Raw genomic sequence first — 24,733 nt, forward strand, 5'->3', positions numbered from 1 at the left:
GTGCAGTATATAAATGAGCAGCCATTGCTTGGGTGGGGCATTCCTAACCTCAAAAATTGTCTTCGTTAGTTAATGTGTGTGAGTCTCTGTCTGTCTGGCTGTGTGTAGGTGTCTCTTCTCTCTTTTTCTGCAGCAAAAATTGCAGCACATGCTTTTTTTCTAGCCAAGCCACCGATTTTTTGTTGTTGCCCTTAACCCTGAGAAAAAAATGGAAATCCCCTGCTCAATATTCGATCACTTTATCACACACACTACCATAAAATGAGCTTTGCCTGGGTTAAAAAATATCTAAAATTAATATTTGAGCGACACAAAATGTTCCCCACCACACACAAAAAAAAGTACGAATGTATGGGTTAGAATGGAAATATGTGAAATCATGTGGTCGCCATTTGCGTCATTTTTTCTCGTAGTGTAGCGAAAAAAGCTGCCTTGTGATATCAAAATGCTAAAAATAAACCTCGCTCTTTTTCTGGCCGTCTCTTTGTGTTCTTCGTATGTTCTTTTATTTCCTTTTGGTAGAAAAACCCAGAAGCTCCAGAAACCACGTTGATGTATCGCCTTCTCTTTCGCTCGAATTTCACAATATGTTTCAGTTCCGTTCAGCGTTTTTTTTGCGAGTGACAACTTCCGTTGCATTTTTCCTTTGCTTTGCTCACACACACACGCACAAACACACTCACACACGCGCGCGGTAACTAAATTTTCAGTGAATATTATTTCTTAAACGCCTTCGCTCTCTTTTCCTCCCACGTTGTTGTCTCCCATTTGGTGCGAAACGAACGACTGTGCCAAAGCCCAGAAATTGTCTGGCCTTTTATTTTATACGGCTATGGCCCGGCCGACTCGATTGCGATTTTCCTTGCCCACAGAGATAAACCGAAAGTCGGCGAAAGGCCAAAGAGGCGAAAAGAGTGGCGAACCGCGTTAGCCGGCTGTTGCCGATCAAATGCTCAGAGTCTCCGGCAAATCAAGAGCCAAATGCGCGAATTTTATTCGCAGACACCGCCGACGTCGACGCCGCCAGACGCAGCGACTGCGGCAGAAGCGCTCTCTTTCGCCCCTGCTGTTGCCGTTTCTCTCGCACAGTGGCGCCGCCACCGAAATGAGGGGGTGGCGCAAAAAAGGGGGACGTCGCTTCGTCGAGACACTGCTGCTGCTGCTTCCTGCTTCCTCTTCCTCACCCACATGCACATGCACTCACACAGACAGAATATGCAAGTGCATATGGGGGTACAGTGGACACTAGATACAGTGAAAGTTAAAACATTTAAAAAGGCTAAAACGGATCAGTGTTAAACAAATTTTACCTGCAGGTAAAATTTTAAATTTTGGAAATCATGATCTGAATTCAATTCAACAAATTTAAATAATAATGGTATTTATAAACCATTTTTAGGCCATTGAAAAGAAATTATGGCATACTTTTTGGTGTCTTAAGAAACATGCGTGACATTTCGCCAGATAGTTTTTTAATTTCATGCAAGGGAAATTTTAAAGTGTTTGTTTGAGCTTCCAAGTTTGGATTAACACAAGCTAGGGCAGATTTGTTATTATTGAGCAAGTGTACTCTTTATTTAAAATCTACTGTATATACATTTGGCAGCCTTCATTCGAGTTCCTTTGTTATAAAGCTGCACCACCATTAAACAGACTGCAACATAAAGCTCTGCACAGTGGGCAGTTGAAGCACGGAAGGAACATAATATGAACACGATTTTTTTTATAATCAGTAAATACATCATTTATTAGTGGGGATATCTGGAAAACACTAATAAACAAAAAGTTAATGTTATCAGAAATTGCCCTATTTATCATTATTAGTTTTGATTTGAAAGTAAGTAAAAGTGAGATGTCTGGAAATCACTGATAAATTAAAGGTTAATGTTATTAAAATATGTTTGGGATTTTCCGAAAGTAAGTAAAATTCTGTAGATGTACATACATATTTAAAATGTTTTACTGCAAAGATAGGCTTTATTGAGGTGACACATAAAATGAGGCCATCAAAATCCTTTCTGACTAAATTTTGATTTGGTGTTTAATCTTTTGTTTTTACTTTTATCTTTACCTTCTTGGAATTATTGTGATACAATTTTATAATAAAAAGACTCTCGCAATGTTTTTATTAACAGCAATGAATTTGTCATAGGTTCGTACTAACTACTAGTAAGTTTGGGATTCCTAGTCAGGAAATTACGTTTCTTTTTTTGTTTTTTTTAGAATGATTTAAATTGATTCATACTTTCCCAGAAATGTAAGTCTTCAATATCTTTTTGTTTTTGGGAATTGTGGTAAGAATTGGAGAAATAGGGTATTCGTTTTTTACTGTAAAACTTTTTTTTTTTATTCCATCAGTGGCATTTTCCGAAATTCATCAGGATGTGTGTGCTGAACTCGTTATTTGGGATCCAAAATGTTTATTATTAAGCTAACAATTAATTGCCCACTGTGCTCTCTTCTGCCTTTTGGGGCCGCTCTCTTTCTCCGGTGCTCTCTGTCGCTCTGCAACGCTGCTGCCCCCGTTGCATATGTATTCTTTTTTGCTGCACCCCGCCACCCCGCGCCCAATCGACTCCTGTCTGGTGTGCCCAACTCTCACCATGCCTCTTCCCTGCCCCTCTCACCTGTCTCTCTGGGCGAAACGACAATGTCAATGCGCTCGTTTGTATGTGTATTTTGCCAAGTTGCCACACACACACCCTCTCCACCTTGACTCACCTCTCTTCCTTCTTGGGGTCTTCGGTTTCTCCATGATTCATCTTAATCTCAAGGCAAGTCTTTGATCGTAAACCAAGTATATTTTTCTTATCTTTTTATGTTTTTTTTTGAGAATTTCACTATGTTGCTTAAGTCACTAATTATTACAATCCTTAACTACCAACAAGTACAGACACAGACACGTACAAATACTATAGGCTGGCCTTAAAATCTACAAACGAACAATAAAAAATTGAGTAAGGCTCCCTAAAACTCAATCCTCAAATCGTTGAAAACTTGTATATACCCATGTATTATGGCATTAAACATGTTTTTGCAATAATTACTTTACATTAAGGCATATATCGGCTGAGATAAATGCAAATAATGATGATGATTTTACTACGGTAACATGTTTGCTGATTCTCGTAGTCAGCTCACCAAAATACAGGGCTACCAAGAATCACGTGGGTTGGAGGTTTGGCTACTTGGAAGACTCCACCCAAAAATAAAATCTCTGAAATCAGGAATTCGGGGCCAAGGATTCGTCATCGTCATCGGCGTCCGCAAAGCATGCTCTGGCATGCTTCCAACCACGTGGCTATGGAGATGCACTCGGTTGGACATTAATAAAAGGTTGCCATCTTAAGCAGGAGTCGTCGATCTTGGGGAAGGATCCTCTTCGTTTTACCCTCTCCTCGTACTCATCCAGGACATCCTACGTATCAGTAAAGATCAAAATTAGATCAGGAATACCCTAAAAGATCACAGAACTTACCTGCTTTTTGAGAACTATGTGCTTTCCCTTCCAGTATTTCATCATGCCTAAAGCCTGAAGGGTGCTCACAATGTCATATGAATAAATCGCCATTTCCTAATGATAAAAATAAAAAGTTAGTTATTAATTAAACTAGTGTTAGCGTTAAATAATAAATATTTAACCCAGTTGGTTATATGTTTTAAAAACGCAAAATAAGCATGGATTTATATAAAACAATTAAATATTTTTATTACAACTTACTTTTGTATCTATTTAACCAGATATCAAATAACGCATTGAACTCACCTGCGAAACATCCTTGATGGCGAGGGTATTTCCCGACCTATTGCATAGGTAGTCCAAAAGTACATCCTTCCAGTACGAGCGGTACGAGATAAGGCCGAGATCGGATAACGGTTTCTCCGGGGAACCGATTTTTCCCTCCACTCGGGTCAGCAGATAGCCTGGAAGTAAGGCGGAAAAGGTAAGGATGCGGGTTAAAAATAGACCCCAAGAAGTATGCTACAGATAAAAGAGGCGAATCGGAGTTTTTTGAGTTCCGGCGTATTATTTATGGTGACCAACTTTGGTCCCGCCCCCTGCATGGCCTGTGTGTGTTTGTGGATGTTTAAGTGTGTGCGTGTTGTGTCTAGACAGGATTCCGCAAAGTATTCAAGGAGTTCGCGAGGGGAGAGGGGGTCCACATTTAAACAACGTTCTGGCGTACATTCAACCCAACGTCACAGTGTCACCCCAAAAGAACCCACCCCAAAAAATTATATTCTGGATTCTAGAGCCGTCTGGCAGTTACAATTCCCGTCTCTAGATAACAACAACCACACTGAAAGGAAGCTGAAATAGCAACAACAATAAGTGCAAGCCAAGTAAATTGACGAGGACGAGAGAGCGAGGACACAACACGAAATCCACTGAGGTAGGCTCGGAAAAAACGGTGGGCCAAAAGGAGCAGCGAAAGAGAGGAGCAAAGCCAGAGGAGCACCATGGACGTAGGCAGAATATGTTATCGATATTACGTTATTGGAGGGAGCTTAAAATGCAAATAAAGAGGTAAATCTAACATTTTTTTAGCAATCCAATTAGATCTGTTGCTAGACTTATAAAAATTAATTTTAAACACAAACTGTCACCAACAGATAAACCGAGATATTGCAAATTAGTTATTTTACATTGTGAACACTTTACAATATATTGGTTTTATACAAAACGTCGAATACACATTATTATATTTATCTTTATTTTTTTGTTAAAGAGAATTATTTTACCCTTCTAGTTGCACCCATGTCACCAGCTGTGGAGCAACGAAACGTAGGAGAGCCAGGCTCACTCAATGGCAGACGGCAGACACAGCTGAGGAGGCAAAAAGGAGAGAGTGGGAATAATAGAAGAAGAAAGGGGCAGGGGGAAGACTCCTGCTGACAGACTGGACGAGCGCAGGGTTGAACGCACACAAGCAAAGGCAAACGCAAAGTTTGGCTTTTTGCACGGCTGTGTACAGTGCAACATGAAGCAATGATTGAGTGCATACATTTTAGAAATACTTATTTCAATTTAAATAAAATTACATGTTAAAAAATTGACAAATTATATTTCAAGAAAATTTTTTGTTAAGCTTTAGTCTGTTTAATTAGTAGGCAATCTTCGACACTGACAATTTTTTGGCTTTAATTGAATTAAATTATATTATTCTTGGTTTTTAGATATATCAGTAGTAATTATACACGTTAATAGTAAGCAAAAGGGTAAATTGTATTCGTTGGAAACAGGAAGAAGGAAGCGTGTCCGACCCTATTAAGTATATATATATTCTTGATCATAATCAATAGCCGACTCGATTTAGTCTTGACCGTCCGGCCGTCCATATGAACGCCGAGATCTCGGAAACTTCAAGAGTCAGAAATCAAAAAGCCTTTAAGACACCTCGTAGATGCCAGTAAAAGTATAGGCAATTTTTTTTATATAAATTACTCATACGGCACATACGAATTGTCACAAAAAACTGAGAGAAAGATCTCAGTTCTAATCTTAAAACTTAAAACTTAAACTTATTGATCTCTTGCATATAATAGTCGAAATATTAAGAGCAACAGAAACATTATTTAAAAATAAAACAAAATCTACGCCACCTGACAACAGTACGTATGAGTGATAAACTTTTAAGCCAATGAACCCTTAACATATTATTTTTTCAAATAAAAGGGTTATACCATAAAAATGGGTAAGGCTTTATCAAATAGTAAGATCACTTGGATGAAGTTATGCAGCCACCTAAGCCAGATTGTACCCGACCCAGTGTGCGCACTGTTTTATGCCTTGCATGGGAACCCCCGTCCTGATCCTGCTGCGACTTCTGGCCGCAAGAGGGCGTTTTCGGGTGGCACTTTGATTTCTTTGTGCCGCACTTCGTCTCGCTCCTTTCCCTCTTCCTCTTTCTCACTGCGATAAATCCAGGAGCGGCGAGACGGGAAAGCGACCGAAAAAGAGGAGTGTGAGTGGAAACGTCGAGACGACTTTATCGATCCATTTTGATTCGCACTTTTGCCTTCTCGCTCGCACTCGCCGCTGACGCAGCACAATTGTTGTTGCATAGCCACAGGCGCTGCAAACGAACAGTAATGAGTTAAAGAATGAAAATTACGCTAAAATGTGCAAAAGAGAACGGCGACTGCGACTTTAACTCACATTAGCAAGGCTCTAATTATTATTTCTATGCATTTATTCTTTCTTTTTTATGCAGTGAGTAATAAGCAGCGAGAGAGCGAAACAAAGAGAGAGTAACCGTTACTCGCTCTTTTGTTAGCCAAAGAGGACGACGCCCTTTCATTGTGACCTGTCCTGACCTTTGTTGTCTGCCGCCAACAGTTGTTGTTTTTGTTGCTCTTATGGTGTTGTTGTGTCTGCTAAATTTTATCTACAGTTTAACTTCCATAAGTCGGACATCTAGAGTCAAATCAGGTTATTCAGTAAATCTGCGGAGCTTAAAAAAATATTCCTATAACTTATTTATTTGAGGAACACAAACAATAATTCAAAAAAGTGAAATTAATTTTTTAAAAGTTGAAACATGGCTAATTAATATTTAAATTTATTCGTAGTCATGTACCGCTTTTAGTTTGATTTTTTGATGTTCTAGATTAATTATTGCAAGGCGTTAAAATACAAAGTTGCACCTAGCAATAGTAACTTAAGAAGTTCAAGAATAATACAAAATAATATTAAAAAAATAATTTTAAAAAGTTAAAGGTCTAGCTAAAGTTTTAGTTAAAGAAACACAACTGTATGTGTTTTTGTCGGAATTTCGCATTTGCGGGACCCCAAAAGTTAAAAGCAAAAAACTTTAAGCGGCACGTTTCGTGTATTTTTGGCAACTTGGGTGAATTTTGTTTGTGGGTTTTTAGAAAGTTTCATTAATTAATGCAGTAGGTGGCAACCCTTGTGCACCCCTTTTAAGTTTGGCCCCCTCATTTGCATTTTGCGTGCTGCATTTATTACACCTGGACATAAATGCTCTATGGCCATCCCGCTCTCACACACATGGTTAGGATTGTTTGAGCTCTGGAAAGGCTGGTGGGTTAAGTTAACCCCTGTCTGTCTGCAAGTGTTCCTTCAACCTGCCGTGTGCAAAATAACCAATTCCAGTTAATGATGACGAAAATGATTTGAACGCCGGCTTGTTCGCTCATACATGTAGCAAAATAATTTTCAACTAAAAAATGGGTTGAAGAATAGGTTTTAAAAATTATTTGGCGATGTTTACGACGGTATTAAAGAAAAGTTTGCAAATTCAGGAATATATTAAACATTAAAGTGCTTTAGGACTAAATAAATAAAAAGAGCGGCATATCACCAAAACTAATAATGGTTAGAGAATTCCAAATGTATACGTGGTTGTTAAAATTAACTAACTAATTTTGTAATAAATTTACAATCAATAGTTGTCAACCCAAGTAACATTATACATTTTAGTCGGTTAATCTGTTTTAATGGCTATGCTCAGCAATTTAAGGAGATATTTTTTTTCGAAACCGATTCATAATTTTGTCTTTCACATTATTGGTTGCATTTTTTTTAATAGAATATAAAAAGATTTATAATTCATCTTGAATTTCATCCGGAAATAAAAATAAGTTCTAGCGATGATGGCGTTTAATGCTATAGTCCAAAAGTCAATAACAGAACAAAAGTCTAGACTTTAAACTAACTCTTATTAACGTGCTGTAATAAACTAGATTTTCCTAAGATAGATTAGATTAATCAATTATTTTCTGTGCAGCTCGCTTGCTCTCTCAGTAGCTCTCTCTTTCTGACCATTACTCTTTTTGCCGGCCGGCACTTGGATTTGTGTCTTTGTGTGTGTGTGTCTGTGTAAGGTCAATGTCGTTTCGCTCGCTCTTTCGTTCGTTCATTACCGCCCAAGCTCCCCTTTTACCCGCACCCATGACATTGCATGTATTGACATTACATAGACATCGCCTTTGTCGACGTCGCTGCCGCCGACGACGCCACTGCGAATGTAAATGTATGACTCAAGACACTCTTTGTCTTTCCCCCTCTCCACCTGACCACTTCTTTTTAAAATAATTTTTTACTTGGCTACCTTTTTTTTCGGATTTAGTCTGTGTTTTTTTATTGTCTTGTCTGTGGGCTTGGATTAATTTTAAGCAATTTTCGTTGTAGCCACTAAAAATTACTTATGCACCTGTGTGTGTCTACGTTTAATTGATGCAGAAATTGCATGTTCTGCACTTGAAGAAGAAGTGGAGGAAAAACTGCAATTGGAAAGCTGAGCCAAAGTCTCTTTCATGTTTGGTTTTTCTCATGCAATGATGATTATATTCCACACACACCTGGACACACACACACACATACCTATGACTCAACGGAAGAAGAAGAGGAACCAAGCTTCAATAAAGCCTGGAAATGTTTGTGGCCAATATACTTTTCACTAACAAGCCTCATTTAAGTCTAATTTCGTTGGAATCCCAGTCACTTTTTATGATCACCTACATACATAAATAAGTGTTCCAGTTGAAGAAGAATTCCTCGATAAAGGCCAATCCAATCAGTGGAAAATAAATAACCCTTTTGATTGGTTCAATAAAACAATAAGCTTCTTAAAAATGCTTTGGTAATTATGATAAGCAAGGCAATACATTTTTGTGAATATTAATTGTTGAGATGCATTTCATTGCAATTGCTTCATCTGTATCACAATATGTCATAAAAAAGATTTCAATAAGAATACCATATAATGGTAATTGGTGATTGATTAATATTTTTGGAAAACTTTAATATTCTGAGCTGCCAGATATTTTTTTATGGTTTTGAAAACAATTTTTGAAGTGTCAAAGTCTGTTGATATTCGGAATGAAGGACTTCCAGGCTCAAAATATATTGTTTTTATATTTTATTTTCCATTAATTTCTGTGGCTTCCCGATAATTTTCATTTCAGTTTAGAACAGTACAAAAATATTTTTTAAGGTTTTTTTGATCTTTACAAACTATTAATAATTTGGAGATCTACCAGATTGATTTTTCATCGAAGAAAAGTGCATAGTTTTCAGTTAAAAATCATTCAGTGAAATTATTAATAATAAGCCCCAACTGAATAAATTTTTGTTTAAAATTATATAAGGTGCTTATATTAACTTACTGAAATCGATTAGTAATCTTCCGTAACCTTTTCTCTGATATGGCGGCAATGTCAAAATACACGAAACATTGTAAAACGAATTCTTCTCTTGCAAAAAGGGAATATGCTGCAAAGATAAAAGAAAAAAGTTTAAAATGATTAAACATTGCAAAATAAGCCCAGATTATTAATCTTTAGTCACTTAAGAACTCCGCTAATCCAGGTAAAAGTAACCAAAGGTTATGCTTACATATTATAAAAATTAAATCAATTACAAACATTCAAGAACAATGGCAGACTGAAAAAGTGTGGGAAAATCAGAAGAGGAGATGGGTGAAATCCCTAAAGGGTATAGGGAAAAATTGGAAGGTTGGGGGATCAGACAGACATTTTCCAGACAAAAGAAGAGGGGAAATGGGGCCTTGGCAAGTGGAAGAGATGATGGCAACATTCATCTGTCGCTTTTGGCTTTTTTCGGCAGTTCAATGACCAGCAAAATTAAATGAATCGATAGACAGCCAGCACAAGAGACACTCAGAGAGAGATGGGTGCAGCAGAAGGAAAGAGATGGCGAAAATAGCGAGAGAACTGTGCGTAAATATATAAACATACGCATATAGCTGCTGCAGGAACAGGACAAGTACTACCAACTGGGGGATCGGGATATATATGCAAGCCAGACCGGCTCGTACATGGATGTAGTATAGCCATGCCAAGCCCTCTCCTCTTCTCATGGTCATTGCCAAAAAAAAACAATACCATCCAGAACGCACGGAGCAAAAATATCACCGAATCAAAAATAGTAGCTTTCTTTAAAAAGGTAATGTTTAATGTTTTTCAAAAAATGCACAACCATAAGATTCGGAGAATTTCTGTTATCATAAATACATGATCTAAATACATGAAATAAAAACTTTTCTTAATTTTCGTTTAAATTCTTGGTTGAAGTCTTTTGGCTTATGTCTATGAGCACCACTGTAAGTAAGAACTCATAAAATTTAACAACTGGAAATAATGTTTTCTTTTTTACTTTAGAGATTTTAGAACCATATCTTTAAATGTCTTAAAGTAGGCATCAAATTAGCTAAATCTGCTTTATTGTATAAAATTCATAATGAACCTGGCATAACTAAAACTTTTCTGTTAAAACTACATAAAGTTACAAATAAGTATACCACATTTTAATAAAATTGTATAAAGAAATTTCTATTGTTCCTGATCTACTCCCATTAAAATTATGTTGTAAAAATTTTAAAACCCAAAAAAAGTGTAGAAAAATTTCCATTTTTTATTTCCCGTGTGTGGGATCTGGAATCTGGCAACATTTCGGAAATTCATTTATGTACACTGCGGGTTTTTCATTTTGATTTTCCCTTTGTAGTACGCCTGGTTTTTGTTTTCTGAGGTCTGTTTTTTTTTTGCTCGTTTTTCTTTTGTCTGCCTTGATGTCTGGGAACGCAACCACATAGCAGAGGAGAAGTCCCCGTTTCCCAGTTTGATCCCCCGGTAACCCCCAGATCCCCCACACCGGATTCTACTTGGCCCGGGCAACCGCTGTTTGTGGAGCAGGCGCAGACGCAGACGCAGAAATTCCCGGACCCGGCCCAAAGGTGCACGACCTCAATCGTGTCCGACGCACAGCCCACAGCATCCGAACATCGGAGCAGCGTGCCCTGACTACCAGTCCGCCTCCCTCCTCCAATCCTCGATGTCTGGCTGCTGTCTGGACCCCGTTTTCGAGTCGTCGAGTTGGAGGTTAACTGCGGCACAAAGGATTGCCGAAAATTATCACTGCCAAATAAAAAGGGGTTGGGGCCTTACTAGAGTTTACACGCAGCTTAGTTTACAAATGCATTTTCATGATTTCGGGAATAGTTTTAGGCCATGAATGTTTATGCAAATCGGACAACAGCATTTCTTTTGATTGATTGAGTTGTTTTTAAACTAATTTTTGGTTTGTCTCATCGACTTACATTTAAACAAAGATTCAAAAAGTTTAAAAAAACTATAATAATGGTTAGGAAATTATAATTGCTATTGGGTTTGTGCCTATAAATAACAGAAATTAAATTAAATTTGGCAAATAGTACAAATGAAATTAAAAAATAAATAAATTGAAAATCAAAACAAAAAAAGAACGACTAGACTAATGAAATGCTTCTCCTATTTGTAAGTGTGGATTGGAAATGGCTTTTTAAATTAAAAAAATTTGAAGAACTGATTTTTTAATGGAATTATAACTAACATTTCGAATTTCCGTTTGGATATCCTCTTTTGTAAATATGTATTTACAAAATTATTCGGGCTTAGGGAGTAACGAAATAATGAATGTCCTTAGCATGAACGTAGTAAATATATGTAAACTTGTAGTATGTGTAGAAACTCCAAAATTCTGACTGAGTCGGGACGCTGCGCCAGCGTTTCGAGTGGTCACAAAAGGAGTTGCAAGGAGGGGCAACATCAGCAGGAGAATCGGGAACAGGAGCAGGAGCAGCTGCAGCATGAGCCAACGACATGCGCAATTTGTAACACAAACCCAGTCTCTGCCAGCGCCCAAAAACTTTCTGCATTCTGCAGTAAAACTGCAAAACGGGAGGTGGGATCCCAAAACCCGTGAATGTATCCCCGGACCCGTATATTCCGTATATTCAGTGGGAGGTCAAGAAACCGTGGCTGCTTTTTAAAGCCAGGGGAAATGACTCTCTTTCGTTTTCTCTCCCTATTTCTCTCTGTCTGCTTATTTACCCGAAAACGTTGACAAAAAAATTACAAAAAAAAAAGGGAAAAATCATCTGGTTTTTGGTGGGCATGGTCAAGGCAGAGCGACTGTCTGGATCTGAATACAACCATATAGTCTGTTTTGCCGTACATATGTACCGTACATGGGCTGTGGCTGCCACTCGTAGTCTGGGATGCTGGCTTCTATATTCCTTGCATCTCTATTCCGTCTCCAGACATAAAGGAATCATAAAACTGGAAAATGTTATTATTCAATTTTATCCTGGGGAATAACCATAAAAGTTCGGAGGCGTGACTATCCAAATTATAAGCAATTAGGAATCGAAATCATTAGAATAGAATAAAATTTCCGGAATTTTATTGCAGTTAAGAAACCACATAAAATTCCTAAATGTTCGTAATTATTAAATTAGTCCTCTCTGATTATTAAAGTCGTTAAATCCCTTAATCCAATTTAGTAAAAAACTTAACAAATTGATTGTATTCAGATAAAAAACAGACATTAACATTTATGTTACATAAATTGAAACTGAAGTGATTAAATAGTGATTTTACACAACATTATGTTGTGTTATTACACAATTGTCAATGTTATTTAAATTAAATAATTAAGCTTATTTTAAGTTTACTAAGCGCTTGTTGATAAACAGACATCGCAAAATTTATATTATCTTATTAATGAAATAATCAATTAAACATTTCTTATTAAAACAGCGCAGTAATATATTTAAAACCCAATAAGTACAATTAAATCAGACTATTGCAATGAGTAAATACATCTATAAATTATATATCCAACACAAACCTTTTCGTATAATAATTATAATAATATAATTAATATAAGCGAAATAATGACAGCTATCTCCTTACTTACCTTGCTAAAATAACCGACAATATGACATCCATCCACATCCGCCAGCGTCATGATGTAAAAAAGGAAGGGCTCCACATCGTAGTAAAGCGTTTTGTGATCCAGGAAGAACTTGGCCAGCAAACACAGATGTTGACAATATTGCTTGTAACGTTTCCCGTCCACCTGCCACACCTGTAGTTTGCCCTTGCGGTATATCTCATCGCCCGGCGGATGTCGCCAGACGCACTTCTCGGCGTGCCGCTTGATCCCCGTCTCCGATTTTTGATAACGCAGACAGAACTCGCAGATATACATTTTGGGCAGGCGGGCAGCATCGTCCGGATACGGTGACTGGTACCACACCTTCATCTTGTACTTTCCCATGCTGATATATCTGTGGTTTTTAAAAGTTGTAAGTAGATTTTAAATATTTTGTTATGTTAAAATAAACATACTTGATTCCCTTTCCCACAGGCAGGTCCTTGAGTTCGTCTTCTATCCTCTCGGAGGCCTGAGCTTGCGCTTCCCGGAACAATTGTAAATCGTAGTCGGGCACCAGGCCAGACAGATTCGGTTCACGGTCTTCGTCCGTGACGTCTTTTTCTAGCTTAACCTGAGGAATCAAAGATAGCAAGTTAGTAAGGAATTGCTTATATTTTTAAAAATTACAATTGTTTTAGAAATTCATTAAATCCTCAAGTCAACTTAAACCTTTGTAGCCTTAAATGAGTTTCTTATTTTACAAAATTTTTCGTTAAATAAAATGGTTGTTAGTTACTGTCACTAAAACAATTTAAAACTAAAATCTTACCTTAGAGTCAAGGAAATTGTTATTAGCCGGCCTAAAGTTGGCCCTGGACTCACGAATCTTGGCCAGAAATTCGCGTTGTTCGGGCGAGAGGGTCTTGAGATTGGTGTGCTGGTTACCCGGCGCCGTCACAATATTCACGGGCATCTTAAGCCGCTGTTCATTGCGCAGTTTTCTTTCATTGGCCCGCTCTTTGCACTCGGAGGCGGACATATTGTGGTAAATAGGACACGCGTCCGGCAAAAAATGCCTGTCTAAATGGCCACTGAGATGTCCGGATGAGTCGCACCCCTCGATAGGACACTTCTTCTCCGTTTGTGTTATGGGTGACACAGGTCGTGATTTAATCGAGCTTAGGACTCCACTGCTAATTCCAATGGATTCTCTTTTCACCTTGCTTTTTGTGGCGTTCAAATTCGACGGTACTGGCTTTTTGGCGGGACTTTTGGAGATCGGAATTTTATCGTCGTCTAAGTCTCCATCGGACTCGGAATCTGTGTCCTGTTTGGGCTGCTGTTTGGTCCTTCGCATGCTAAGCGATCGCGTGAGTTTCCTCATGGGATTAGCCTTGTCTTTTCGCTCCTCTTCACTGTCGGAGTTTTGGATTTTTGTCGCTCCAACCCTTTTGCCTGGAAAATAAAGAGTAGTTAAGTTTAAAAACATAAGAGAATTTACTTATTTAACCTTAAGTATTGCCTCTCCAAATCCTAAAATAAAATATTAAATTTGATTCTTATGACATAAAACATATGATCATATTTATAACACAAAGTAGAAAACACAAATAAAAAAAATTTTAGCATTTAAATAGTAAGCAAACCAATTTTGTTATCACTTGTTTTTAGTGATTACTATTAACTTTTACGTATTTCATCATGCTGTGTAATAAACGGGAAATGGAATTACAAAATAATAAAATAGTTACTTGGGCAGATCGTTCCTAAGATATAGAATAACATTGACATTCTGAAATTCCATAAAACGTCCCTTTCTTGGCAAAACTACATACTTCAGTTTTTAGTCAGAACAGTGCTGATACATCTAATTCTTAAAGCAACAGTTTTGTATAATATCTGCAGACCTTGTTTACCTTTGACTCCTCCTTTCACTGGTTGCGAACTGTAGGAATTGCTGGAATCAGTGCCCTCTGAGTCGCTACCTGAGCTGGAATCATCGCCTGAGTTGGAGCCACTTTCGGAGCCTGAACTTCCGTCACTGCTGATCACCGGTCCTACGCCGTTTTTCTTGGCCGGCGGAAGTTTTCCCCTAATTTGTTTTGGCCTCACCGTGCTAGCCATTTTCAGGGGAACCTTGCGGCCGTTCTTAACGATTTTCATAGAGTCATCCGTACTGTTGGACGAGGAGGATAGTGAGGGCCGTTTGCCCTCGCCATTCTCCAGGGATCGATTGTTGTTTGTCGATCGCTGGGGTGGATTGCTGGGTTTGTTGGCTGGATTGCTGGGTGGTTTGTTTCCGGATGCAGGGGGCTTTCTTTTGGCCGCCGAAGCAGCTGCAGCCGCTGTGACTGTCGAACTGCCCAGGGAGCGGGCATTCTTCTTGGCCGGTGGCGCCGAGTCGCCATCATCATCCTCGTCGTCGTCGCTGGAGAGTCTACTTTTCGCCGGGTTGGTCACTTTTCTGCTGGAGGATGCTGCATTTGCCTTGGACTTTTCCTCCGCGGCCGGGGGAGCTGGTTTTCTTCTCAGTGCATTCCCGGAATTCGTTTGTTGTTGCGTTTGCGTCTGGGGTTTCGCCGTGGAATTCGCGGATGGCTTTTCCTCCGGCGTCGCACTGCTGGAATCCGTGTCCGAACTGCTGCCCGTCTCTGAACAGCTGGTGGATCCGCTGGTGGAGGAGCTCCCTGATTCGGAGCTGCTGCTGCCGGACTCCAAGGCCATTTTTTGAGCGCACAAAAAGTTGATCAATTTTCGTACACAAAAATGTCTTGTTTTTTTATTGTTTTGATTGGAGTGACCAGAGGTGGGTTATAATAGGAAACCACGAAAATCGGCGGGAGTAATCGATAGTTATACCGTTACCCTTCGGCTAGAGATGGGCAGCATTTTTATTTACCAAAGGTAAGTAAAAGTAAGTAAAATCGTAATTTATTTAATTTAATTTATAACTTTTTAATTACAGATGCTTGATTTAAAAATAATATTTGATATAAAAGATATTTAATAATTCAATTTATTAATCTTAGAATCTCTAAATAAACCATTATTCTAAATAAACTAATAAAAAAAGATTGAAAATACAGTTAAATAATTTTCAGACATATATTATTAAATTTCAATATTTACTAATTGGAACGATTATTTTTCATTTAATTTATTTTTATTTTGCTCATCGCTAATTGAATCCCGGCTCCCATCTCTAGCAAACGACGCCAAAACAAAAAAGTGTTTTTTGCACTTTGGAAAGATATTTCTCTGTTTAGCTATGTACAACGTGGACTGCATTCCCATCAAGGACATCAAACCGGGCCTGAAAAACATCAATGTGATCTTTATCGTCCTGGAGGTGGGCGTGGCCACCGTGACGAAAGAAAACCGTGAGGTGCGGAATTTTAAGGTAAGTCAAATATTTTATTTTGCACGTGCAAACAAACAATTTTTGAATTAAATTGTATGTTTTTAGGTTGGTGATCCGACGGCCTGCATAAATGTCTCAATTTGGGACGAACCGGGAAAGCTAATAGCTCCCGGTGACATTGTCAGACTGACTAAGGGGTACGCCTCCATTTGGCGGCACTGCTTGACCCTGTATTCCGGCAAGAACGGCGAGGTCTGTAAGATCGGTGAATTCTGCATGATCTTCAACGAGGCAGTAAACATGAGTGAGCCCAAGCGGGCGGAGCAGCCGGCAGTGGCCAATCCCGGCGGCTTGGTGACCGCTGCGCCCTCGGGACTTCCTGCTGGGGTTGGTGCCCAAGGTCTGCCGGCGAAGGGAGGTGCTGCTGGAATCCCACAAACTGCTGTGTCCACCGCACCAGGCACTTCCGCTTCTCAGAGCCCCGTGACCAGTGCTTCTGCTCCTGCACCCAGCAGTGCTCCACAGACGACGGCGAAACAGGGCACTCGAGGGGGACGCGGCGGCGGAGGACGAGGTGGCCTCAAGGGAGACAGGCGGTAAAAAACTGAATTCATGGATTAAGATATGGAACTAAGCGAACAAGTATCAAACTCTAACATTAATGTATAGCTTAAACAGATTTGTTTACACATCAACTTATGTCGGAATCAGAGTTGGTGTGTAATTTTAAAATTTTTCCAATCCAATTTAGCTATACATTTTTAGAAGTTTTTATGTATTAACTGCCACAGAATTTGTTTTTAAGTTTAAATGTATTTTGAAATTAACATTGTTTTAAACACCCTTTTTTCTGGGCATACTTTAAACAAATCTGTTGGAAAAAGGTTAATGTTGTTAATAAATATTTCAGTTTCAAAACATTTGAGTCATCAACCTGTCCCGAAAAAAACAAAATTTATTTTATATCGAAAAATTTTGGAACAAGAAATTGATACTAGGAGAAGAAGATTAAACAAGACATTTTCTACTTTCCAAACAAACCACTTGTGTCACAAATTGAAAACATTGAAGTATTTAAAACTTATTTTAAACATTAAAAAACATTCAAAGATTTTTTTTTTAAATATTTAAAATGTCGAACTTAGATTAAAAATTCAGGGACAACATATTTTTTACAAGAAGAAAAAAAACCATTTTATAGAAATTTTACAAATAAAACCCTTAAAAATGTACCGTGCTCGGACCAATATAATTGAACCCATGCTAATGTTATGAAAAATGTTTTATTTTGCAAAATTTAAAGACACAAAATTGGTTTCGAGAGAGATTGCCGAGCAAGTCAATGAATACATCATTTCTATAACTCAAACGGACCAAATCTTCTCCTTTAGGTGTAACTATGAGTGTGTTTAATGTGAGTGTGCGTGGAATTTAGCTTAAGCTTAATATCCTTTGGCGTTGCGCTTAGGCCTTCTTCTTCTTCTCGTAGTAGGCCTGCACGGCTTTCAGGAGATATCCAACTTCCTCGACGGTCTTGATCTGGTAGTTGGCATAGGTCTTCAGCGTGGGCAGCTCGGAGACGCGGAAGGTCTTGCCGATACCGTGCAGCACCTTGATGGCATCCTCATCGGTGGTATCGTCACCCACATAGACGATCTTCAGGTTCTTGGCCCAGTCAGCGTCGAACTGCTTCTCCAGGATCATCTTGGCGCCCTCACCTGAAAATTTTAATAAAAACGTATTTATTAAAAATAAATCTTTAAATTGTAGCATTGGTTGGACATTTATTATTTATCACCTTAAAATATAATGATTTACAAATTATATGACACGAAGTGAAACTCATTAGTTTGATTTATTTAGTGACGCAGTAAAAACATGACTATTTTTAACCCATTACCCATGTGGTAAAACAAAAATATTGTTTTACTAGGTACTTTCGTGCAAATGCTTCAAATTATTTGAGGCAATGAATAATATATAGCTTTAGGAAATCATTTTGACTAATAAAATGTCTATTGGCAGTGGCGGATCCAGAGACGATTCTTGGGGGGGGAAATTGAATGAGAATATTTGAACAGAGAATATTTTTCTAGCAAACAAGTGAAATTTTCAGGTTCTGCGGTTCCAAGGGGGGGGAAATTTACCTAATTTCCCCCCGTGGATCCGCCACTGCTATTGGTTTGATAATAATTTTGATTATTTTTAATTAACGATTCTCAAGTTTGGAAACGATTACTTTCAATGAGGTAACCATTTATAGATTTCCAATTAAATATACCTAATTCAAAAGGTAAAATGTTAAAATAATGTTTATTTCTAGATAATTGCAACCTGTGGTTAAAGAATTCTCGATTTCTTGTGGAAGCCATGTGGAATTTATAGAAACAACTATGCACTGCTGGAAATCATCCAAAATCGCTCAATAAACAAGCGAAAACAATATTTTTTTAAATGTCTAGAATTCTTCTCGGCACACATTAGATCATATAAATCGCATGCAGCACCAAGAAACAGAGGCGAATTTTTCCTCCTCTTCTCGGAATTATTTTTAGGCGTCTACGTGGGCGGATCTCCTCTAGTTTTCGTTTCGTAATTTGGTTTGGCCAAGTAAGTGAGTGTTTGAATAGATGAAATCGAATCATTTGACCGACCGCAGTAAAAATCAGTACATATTGTGCATTTATCAAATAAATAGTACATTAATCCACCTCCTCCTATTATTTTAATTATAATGCTTGCCTCTTCAGTTCACAGCATTTAACGCCACATTTTTGTTTAATTGGTGACGCAGTCTATACACTGATTTTTTCCCTCCTTTCCCATATTGCATTTTTCCTATAATTTTCAGACGGCACCAACAATTCTTCTTCTCTTTTGTATGCGCCTGTCGTGACTTCAATTTTTCACAAAAATGGTTCATAACCAAATTTTTGAATTTTTGTCATTTTTTTTCTTTTTTGCAATCATTTTTTTCTGGCCCCTATAAATTTATTGCCTTTGGAGGCGTACACCATCATAATTAATTTTTGATTTTCACGCATTTCAAAACATGAAAATCTTTTAAAATATATTCCATGTATTTTGTCGCCACGGCTCATTGGCCTGAGCGACAATTCTGATGGGAATGGGTTGGATGTCTTTTAGAGGACAGAGGCGACAAGTGGCTTCCATAAATCTCTTCAAGAGGGGTACAAATTTTTTATAGATAATTTTTTTTCGGGAATTTGGAATATGTAGAGATATTTATGGTTTATTTGCTGCGATTAATGCGGATCAAAGACTAAAGATAAAAAAATTTTTAATAATGAAATTCCAAATGTTCTTAGATTCACGAAAAATCTAAAAATAATATTAAAACATGATTTATATCAATTGATGGTATTGATAAAAGTTTCTGATCATTAATTTAAGGGGTTATACCTAAAGCAGCCTATCTATCTATAATTATAGGAACTAAAAAAACAACATTTTAACTATATTCTCAATCAAAATTGAATTTATGTATAAGTCATCTGTTTGCCCTTTCTAAAAGCGTATATCTATTAAATCACGCATCGTTAGTCAAAAACGTCATCAAATTAAATTGGTTTCGCTTCATTTTGGCTTCATTCATCTTTAGAAAGCTAAAATTACAAACACCACCGCCAGGCTGAAAAATATTTATTTTTCAAGTGGAACAGAAAACTTTCCTCAAATATTGTGACTCGTACCAAAAACAAGAGATGAGACATTTTGAAAACGAAAGCAAAATCTTGTGTCTATGAAAAATTACAAAGATTTGTTAATTTATCATAAGGAATCGGGCGAGTGACTGACTATATATAAGACGGCAAGTATATATAGTTTTAGGCGCGCTTTTAACATCAGTTGGCTGCGGGATGTTTTGTCTACCGACACATTTTTTATATGCGCCTCATTGTATATATATTCTGTGAGACGTTTTAATTTTGTCTGATATTTGTTTGTGAAATTTTTCCTAGAATATATTTTTTTGTGGAAGACGCCCACGTTAGGTTCCCATTGGGGTATAGAGAAAATAGAAAATTTTAGCAATAATTAAATCATCGAACCGTCGAGTCAAAAATCGAATTGTTTCGAGCAGGTGCCGAAGTGCGGAAAGCTAAAAGGAATGCCATGGGGACATATTGCAAATGGATGGCAACAGTTGGCAAATTGTTTAACGATGACGGGTGTATTAATAGCCCCTTTGGAGGATCGAATCGAATTGAATCGGATCGGATCGAACCGGGTCGCTGCCAACTAACCTTTGTCCCAGTTGACGCGGGGCTTGCCCTCCAAAGCGTAGGGGGTCTCGATCAGCTGGAATCCATGGGCCTGGATCAAACCCTTGGCCTCGGCGATCAGCTTGGCCTTCAGCTTGTCGGTGACGCCTTTGTAGTGATAGGTCACGGAGATCTTCTTGTCCTCCACCCAGGCACCGGAGAGCACCACCTAAGATATGGACATTACATTTTAGTAAATCAAGTTTGTTTTATTGTATAAAAGAGATGTTATGATATTTAAAAACAAAGAATGCGGTAAAAACTAAAAAACTAAAAGATTATGTTACAATAAATTTTAAATATATATTGACAGCTTTTGAATTTATTTTTCAATAGATTTTCTTAGAATCTACCACAGGATACTGTAAACATTTAATTTCAGTCATAATTTAGGTATTAAAAAAACAATTTTTGAAAAATCCCCAACATCTTTTAAATATTTTATAACATATTGCCAAGTCTAAGGTAATTTTAAATGATTAATATTCATTAATTTAAATAGATAATTTACTATGTTTACCAACAGTTTTCTACCAAGTAAACTAATATTTATAGAGTATTGATTCATTATCCACTGATTCAGTAATTTTCAAATATAATATTTTATGAGTTGTACTCAGGAAAGAAAGCATATTGTATTCCTAAGTACTTAATAATTATTTTTGGCGTTAAGTTGCTCAAGGAATTTGATACATTTTAAAGTCACTACTTTCAATATTTTGGGCCTGAAATTAAGCTGTTTTTAACTGGATATTGTATTTTTAAATTTAAATTTATTTTTTCCCTTTTTCTTTTATTTTATTTTTAATATGCTTTAATATTTGCACTTTAAAACAATTATAGATCACTTTGCTTACCTTTTCCTTTAGCTCGGCCACCAACTTGTTGTGCTTCTCGAGCAGCTCCTCGGGCATCTCGATCTTGAACTTCTTGCCGGAAGGATATTCCACTTCCAGGCCGTGGTTGCCGGCATAGGTCACATTGGGGAACTTGAGGTGGTTCTTGATCTCGCTCAGTTCGCGGCCAGAGAAGACACACATGAAGATCTTCTCGTTGGCGGCCAGTTTCTTGATGTTAATCTCGGTATCCTTGGGCATCACGGAGAGCTCCTCGGTGAGTGGGGCCAGAGTGCCATCGTAATCCAGCAGCAGGACCACCTGATCCGTTTCGGGGTTAATGAATCTGTGGAGGGAATACCACACTATTAGATCCTCGAAGCTCCTGGCTGCTTGATCCTTTGAAACTCACCCCTCGAGGGCCTTCACGTAGTCCTCCTCCTTTTTCAACAGCGGGGCCTTCTTCTGCTCAGCCATTTTCTATATGTATATCTGTTTTTTGAGGTGTACGGTTTTATTTGTATCTAACGGATATTGCGCGCCGTGCTGGACGTTCCTCGACCGATTTAATACTAATGACCAGCTATCCTCAGCAGCCATATATCGCTTGCGATCTATAAGTATCCGCGATCCAATCTCGCTCTCTATATGCTTCTGCCTCTCTCTGAATATATGGTGGCAACTCTGGTCCCGTACGTTGGCCAAGTAATTCCCACAATATTTATGAGGCATATGCGCATAAAAAAACACATTCTATAATGGATCTTTGACTGTATTTGAAGAATATATATATATTTATAACGATGAAAAATACACACGGTGCTTATCTATATAGCCACACATTTCGGTTTTGTGCGAGGAGGTGGGTATATAGTGTGTATATATTTTGATGATGTCTTTGATGCACCTTTGTTTGAGGTTGTTTGTGTTTTGGAAGTGTTTTCCTTGTAAGATGACACACTTTGTGCTAATTATATTAGTCGGACGTTTTTTTTTTATTTTTTAAAAGATTTTAAGAATTTTATTTATCTGGGACTGAATTTTTTACCTATAGTTTTGTCAATACGGATTATTGTGAATTCAGACAAGCGGAAAATCCATTCCACTGGATTACTGATCTCTACAAAACATTTCCATTTAATGATTTATTTATTTTCTTTTGATCTACAAACGAAGAGCGATCGCCGATGGTGATGTGTTTTCTTTAAGATTAATGAAGAATTTTGTATCTTGAAATCAACACAAATATTTATTTGCCGGATTATCGAAGTTGGTTATACAAATTTGTCTTGAACTGAATCTTTAACTTAAAGACTGATATTTTTGCATGTCGTTTTCAAAAAATGTGCTGAATTCGAATATTTTTCTGAATAAGCCAATATTTATTTAAGTGTGTAATAACTAATCATATATGTATATTTATTTAATATCTGATACATTTATTTTCAGTATTGCTTATTTATTTACTTATTCATAAAAAATGATCTATTATTTGAATAAGTCAAAAAAGTTGTGTATTCTACGGAAAACATTTCATCTAAAAGAATCTATTACATCTAGGAAACATAAACATCAGCGATCCATTTTAGAAGATCCGTCATTACAGCCTGTGTTGGCAATCGGAAATCCGCAAAAGTCTGAATCTGAGGATCTGCAGAAATTCTAAATGAGCGGCCCAAGCCTCTAAGGACCTAAAAAATATAATAAAATATATAAAATGAAAGATTTAAAAAATATAATTATTTAAACTTACCCTCATGGCATCTTCATCGGTGGTGTCATCTCCAGCAAAGACAACACTCACTTCCTGCGACCAATTATCGCCGAATTTTTGCTTCAGGATATACAAGGCAGCCTCTCCTTTATTCCAATTTACTGGTGGCTTAGCTTCGATGGCTTCATGGGCCTGATTCGCTCTAAAACCATACTTTTTGCAAATCTCCGAAGCCAACTGCTTTTGCTGGTCCTTCAGTTCAACAGGAGTATCTCTGTAGTGATAGGTGAGCGAAACCTTCTTATCCTCCACCCAAGCTCCATTCCTTTCCACCTTTTCCTTCAGTTCCTGAACCATATCTGTGTAGTTTTTCTGAATCTCTTTGGGCAGTTCGTAATCATGTCTAGAGCCATCGGGATACTCAATTTCCAGTCCATGATTTCCTGCATAAGTAGTTCCATCGATGCTGACCTGTTTCTGGACATCTTTGAGACCTCGACCTGAGATCACAGCTAGGAATACTTTGGGATGCTTAGCTATCTTATGCAGTATGGCTTCCAGTTCCACAGGCATCTTTGTTTTGGCGGGATTATCCGCAATTGGAGCCAGGGTGCCATCGTAATCCAAGAGTACGGCAACCGGATATTCAGAACTTAGATAACTAGAAAAAGAATGAAATGTTTAATTAAACTAGTTAAAATGTTTATAATAACATAGTAGTCACATTTAACATTAAAAACAATAAATTAAAATCGTTTATAATAACATAGTAGTAACATTTAACATTAAAAACAATAAATTAAAATCGTGCATATGATAAAGTGGTTAAAAAATGAGAAAATAATTAATTTAGTTTGATTTATAACCTGTCGTTATACAAATGAAATAAATTAGCATTAGCACATTAGCAAAATGTTATATGTTATTTATGATATTTATTTGAAAATGAAATCGAACAAGAAAGAAGTTTAAGAACCAAAGAGTTTAGTTTTTGTTTTTAAAAATTTAGCAAGCAAAGAGTGAGTTAAGTAAGCAATGAGGGAATTAAATTTTAGCGTATAGCTTATCAGTAATTTGCTCATTACATGACACAGACAAGGTCACACTTCCGTTGTTGATGATTTAATTACTCCGACTTACCCGGGTAAATTCTCCTCGAAACCTTCCAGGTTATTAATAACAGGTGCCACTTGCTTCTCCGGCATTTTCTCAACTTCCTGATAACTTCTTGTCGCGTTTAGAAGAAAAGCGAAAATAAATACGACGGATTTCACTGAAATTGTTATGCGAAGAAGATTAGTTCCGTGTTTGGATTTGGCTTATCAGCGTGTTAATGTCTCAGTGTCTCAGTTTTAACTGGGAGATATTCTGGCTGAGACTTGCTTATAAGGCTGGCTGATAGTTCTCACTCTCTGGTGATAAGAAACCCAAATCGATGGGGAGTCTCTGCTCGAGATTCTCCCTCTCTTTTGGTAATTATCACCCAAGTACGATTAGTTCTGAAGATCAAGTCACCTTTATTCACCGAAGTGCTTGGTGTTGTTTGATTATCTATCGACACCTAACCCTGATGGATCTGCGAGGCGGTTTGACTTGCTGTTTCTCCGGCAGCTGCAGTTTTATAATGTTCCGTTGGTGGTGATTTCATCAAACATCGTCGCCGGGTTTTTGTGTTATAGAACAAAGGCAGTACGCCACCCACCGCACACCCCGATTTCCAGATCCAGTGCATCATGCGTTGCCTTCGTGTGCCGTGCGTGCATTGCCTCCTTCTCCCCCAGATCGTTAAGTTCACATTCGAGGGCAATAAAACAAAAACCGAAATTCATAAATTCCACCCACTACCTAGAG

The 24,733-nt window shown here is 37.7% G+C and overlaps 4 protein-coding genes across 5 annotated transcripts; 1 reads left to right on the forward strand and 3 right to left on the reverse strand.

Moving 5' to 3' along the window:
- Nucleotides 1-2,798: 2,798 nt before the first annotated feature.
- Nucleotides 2,799-15,483, reverse strand: LOC108053415 (histone acetyltransferase KAT7). Of its 2 annotated transcripts, none has more exons than XM_044460214.1 (8): nucleotides 14,602-15,483; nucleotides 13,515-14,140; nucleotides 13,159-13,316; nucleotides 12,725-13,097; nucleotides 9,133-9,238; nucleotides 3,767-3,924; nucleotides 3,479-3,574; nucleotides 2,799-3,418 (listed from the first exon to the last, which is right to left on the reverse strand). In XM_044460214.1, the coding sequence occupies exons 1-8, from the start codon at nucleotides 15,407-15,409 to the stop codon at nucleotides 3,302-3,304; spliced, it is 2,442 nt and encodes an 813-aa protein (XP_044316149.1). In that variant the 5' UTR covers nucleotides 15,410-15,483; the 3' UTR covers nucleotides 2,799-3,301. The 2 variants fall into 2 exon arrangements, with proteins under 2 accessions (XP_044316149.1, XP_044316148.1); XM_044460213.1 differs by having other exon boundaries at nucleotides 14,593-15,483.
- Nucleotides 15,484-15,881: 398 nt separating this feature from the next.
- LOC108038172 (SOSS complex subunit B homolog) lies at nucleotides 15,882-16,964 on the forward strand. The gene is made up of 2 exons (XM_044459773.1): nucleotides 15,882-16,085; nucleotides 16,152-16,964. Exons 1-2 carry the CDS (start codon nucleotides 15,954-15,956, stop codon nucleotides 16,644-16,646), a joined length of 627 nt encoding a protein of 208 aa, XP_044315708.1. The 5' UTR covers nucleotides 15,882-15,953; the 3' UTR covers nucleotides 16,647-16,964.
- Nucleotides 16,965-17,310: 346 nt separating this feature from the next.
- On the reverse strand, nucleotides 17,311-21,759 carry LOC108038170 (probable trehalose-phosphate phosphatase C). Its single transcript, XM_044459772.1, has 4 exons — nucleotides 21,581-21,759; nucleotides 21,190-21,514; nucleotides 20,315-20,501; nucleotides 17,311-17,764 (listed from the first exon to the last, which is right to left on the reverse strand). Exons 1-4 carry the CDS (start codon nucleotides 21,643-21,645, stop codon nucleotides 17,511-17,513), a joined length of 831 nt encoding a protein of 276 aa, XP_044315707.1. The 5' UTR covers nucleotides 21,646-21,759; the 3' UTR covers nucleotides 17,311-17,510.
- Nucleotides 21,760-22,582: 823 nt separating this feature from the next.
- Nucleotides 22,583-24,506, reverse strand: LOC108038171 (probable trehalose-phosphate phosphatase 1). Its single transcript, XM_017114918.2, has 4 exons — nucleotides 24,398-24,506; nucleotides 24,023-24,155; nucleotides 22,922-23,543; nucleotides 22,583-22,859 (listed from the first exon to the last, which is right to left on the reverse strand). Exons 2-4 carry the CDS (start codon nucleotides 24,085-24,087, stop codon nucleotides 22,725-22,727), a joined length of 822 nt encoding a protein of 273 aa, XP_016970407.1. The 5' UTR covers nucleotides 24,088-24,155; nucleotides 24,398-24,506; the 3' UTR covers nucleotides 22,583-22,724.
- Nucleotides 24,507-24,733: the final 227 nt, after the last annotated feature.

Source organism: Drosophila rhopaloa, unplaced genomic scaffold (genome assembly GCF_018152115.1).
Source record: "Drosophila rhopaloa isolate 14029-0021.01 unplaced genomic scaffold, ASM1815211v1 contig_2, whole genome shotgun sequence".
NCBI lineage: Eukaryota > Metazoa > Arthropoda > Insecta > Diptera > Drosophilidae > Drosophila > Drosophila rhopaloa.

What these genes read in the sequence shown, in the direction of transcription:
- LOC108038172 (XM_044459773.1), top strand. Translation starts at nt 15,954, where the DNA reads ATGTACAACGTGGACTGCATTCCCATCAAGGACATCAAACCGGGCCTG. An exon ending in GTGAGGTGCGGAATTTTAAG is followed by an intron (nt 16,086 to 16,151) that starts GTAAGTCAAATA and finishes GTATGTTTTTAG; the next exon opens with GTTGGTGATCCGACGGCCTG.
- LOC108053415 (XM_044460213.1), bottom strand. Translation starts at nt 15,409, where the DNA reads ATGGCCTTGGAGTCCGGCAGCAGCAGCTCCGAATCAGGGAGCTCCTCC. An exon ending in ACAATTTCCTTGACTCTAAG is followed by an intron (nt 13,317 to 13,514) that starts GTAAGATTTTAG and finishes TTGATTCCTCAG; the next exon opens with GTTAAGCTAGAAAAAGACGT. An exon ending in CCTGTGGGAAAGGGAATCAA is followed by an intron (nt 13,098 to 13,158) that starts GTATGTTTATTT and finishes TAAAAACCACAG; the next exon opens with ATATATCAGCATGGGAAAGT.
- LOC108038171 (XM_017114918.2), bottom strand. Translation starts at nt 24,087, where the DNA reads ATGCCGGAGAAGCAAGTGGCACCTGTTATTAATAACCTGGAAGGTTTC. An exon ending in TTCGAGGAGAATTTACCCGG is followed by an intron (nt 23,544 to 24,022) that starts GTAAGTCGGAGT and finishes TTCTTTTTCTAG; the next exon opens with TTATCTAAGTTCTGAATATC. An exon ending in CCGATGAAGATGCCATGAGG is followed by an intron (nt 22,860 to 22,921) that starts GTAAGTTTAAAT and finishes TATATTTTTTAG; the next exon opens with GTCCTTAGAGGCTTGGGCCG.
- LOC108038170 (XM_044459772.1), bottom strand. Translation starts at nt 21,645, where the DNA reads ATGGCTGAGCAGAAGAAGGCCCCGCTGTTGAAAAAGGAGGAGGACTAC. An exon ending in TGGCCGAGCTAAAGGAAAAG is followed by an intron (nt 20,502 to 21,189) that starts GTAAGCAAAGTG and finishes TCCATATCTTAG; the next exon opens with GTGGTGCTCTCCGGTGCCTG. An exon ending in CCGCGTCAACTGGGACAAAG is followed by an intron (nt 17,765 to 20,314) that starts GTTAGTTGGCAG and finishes TAAAATTTTCAG; the next exon opens with GTGAGGGCGCCAAGATGATC.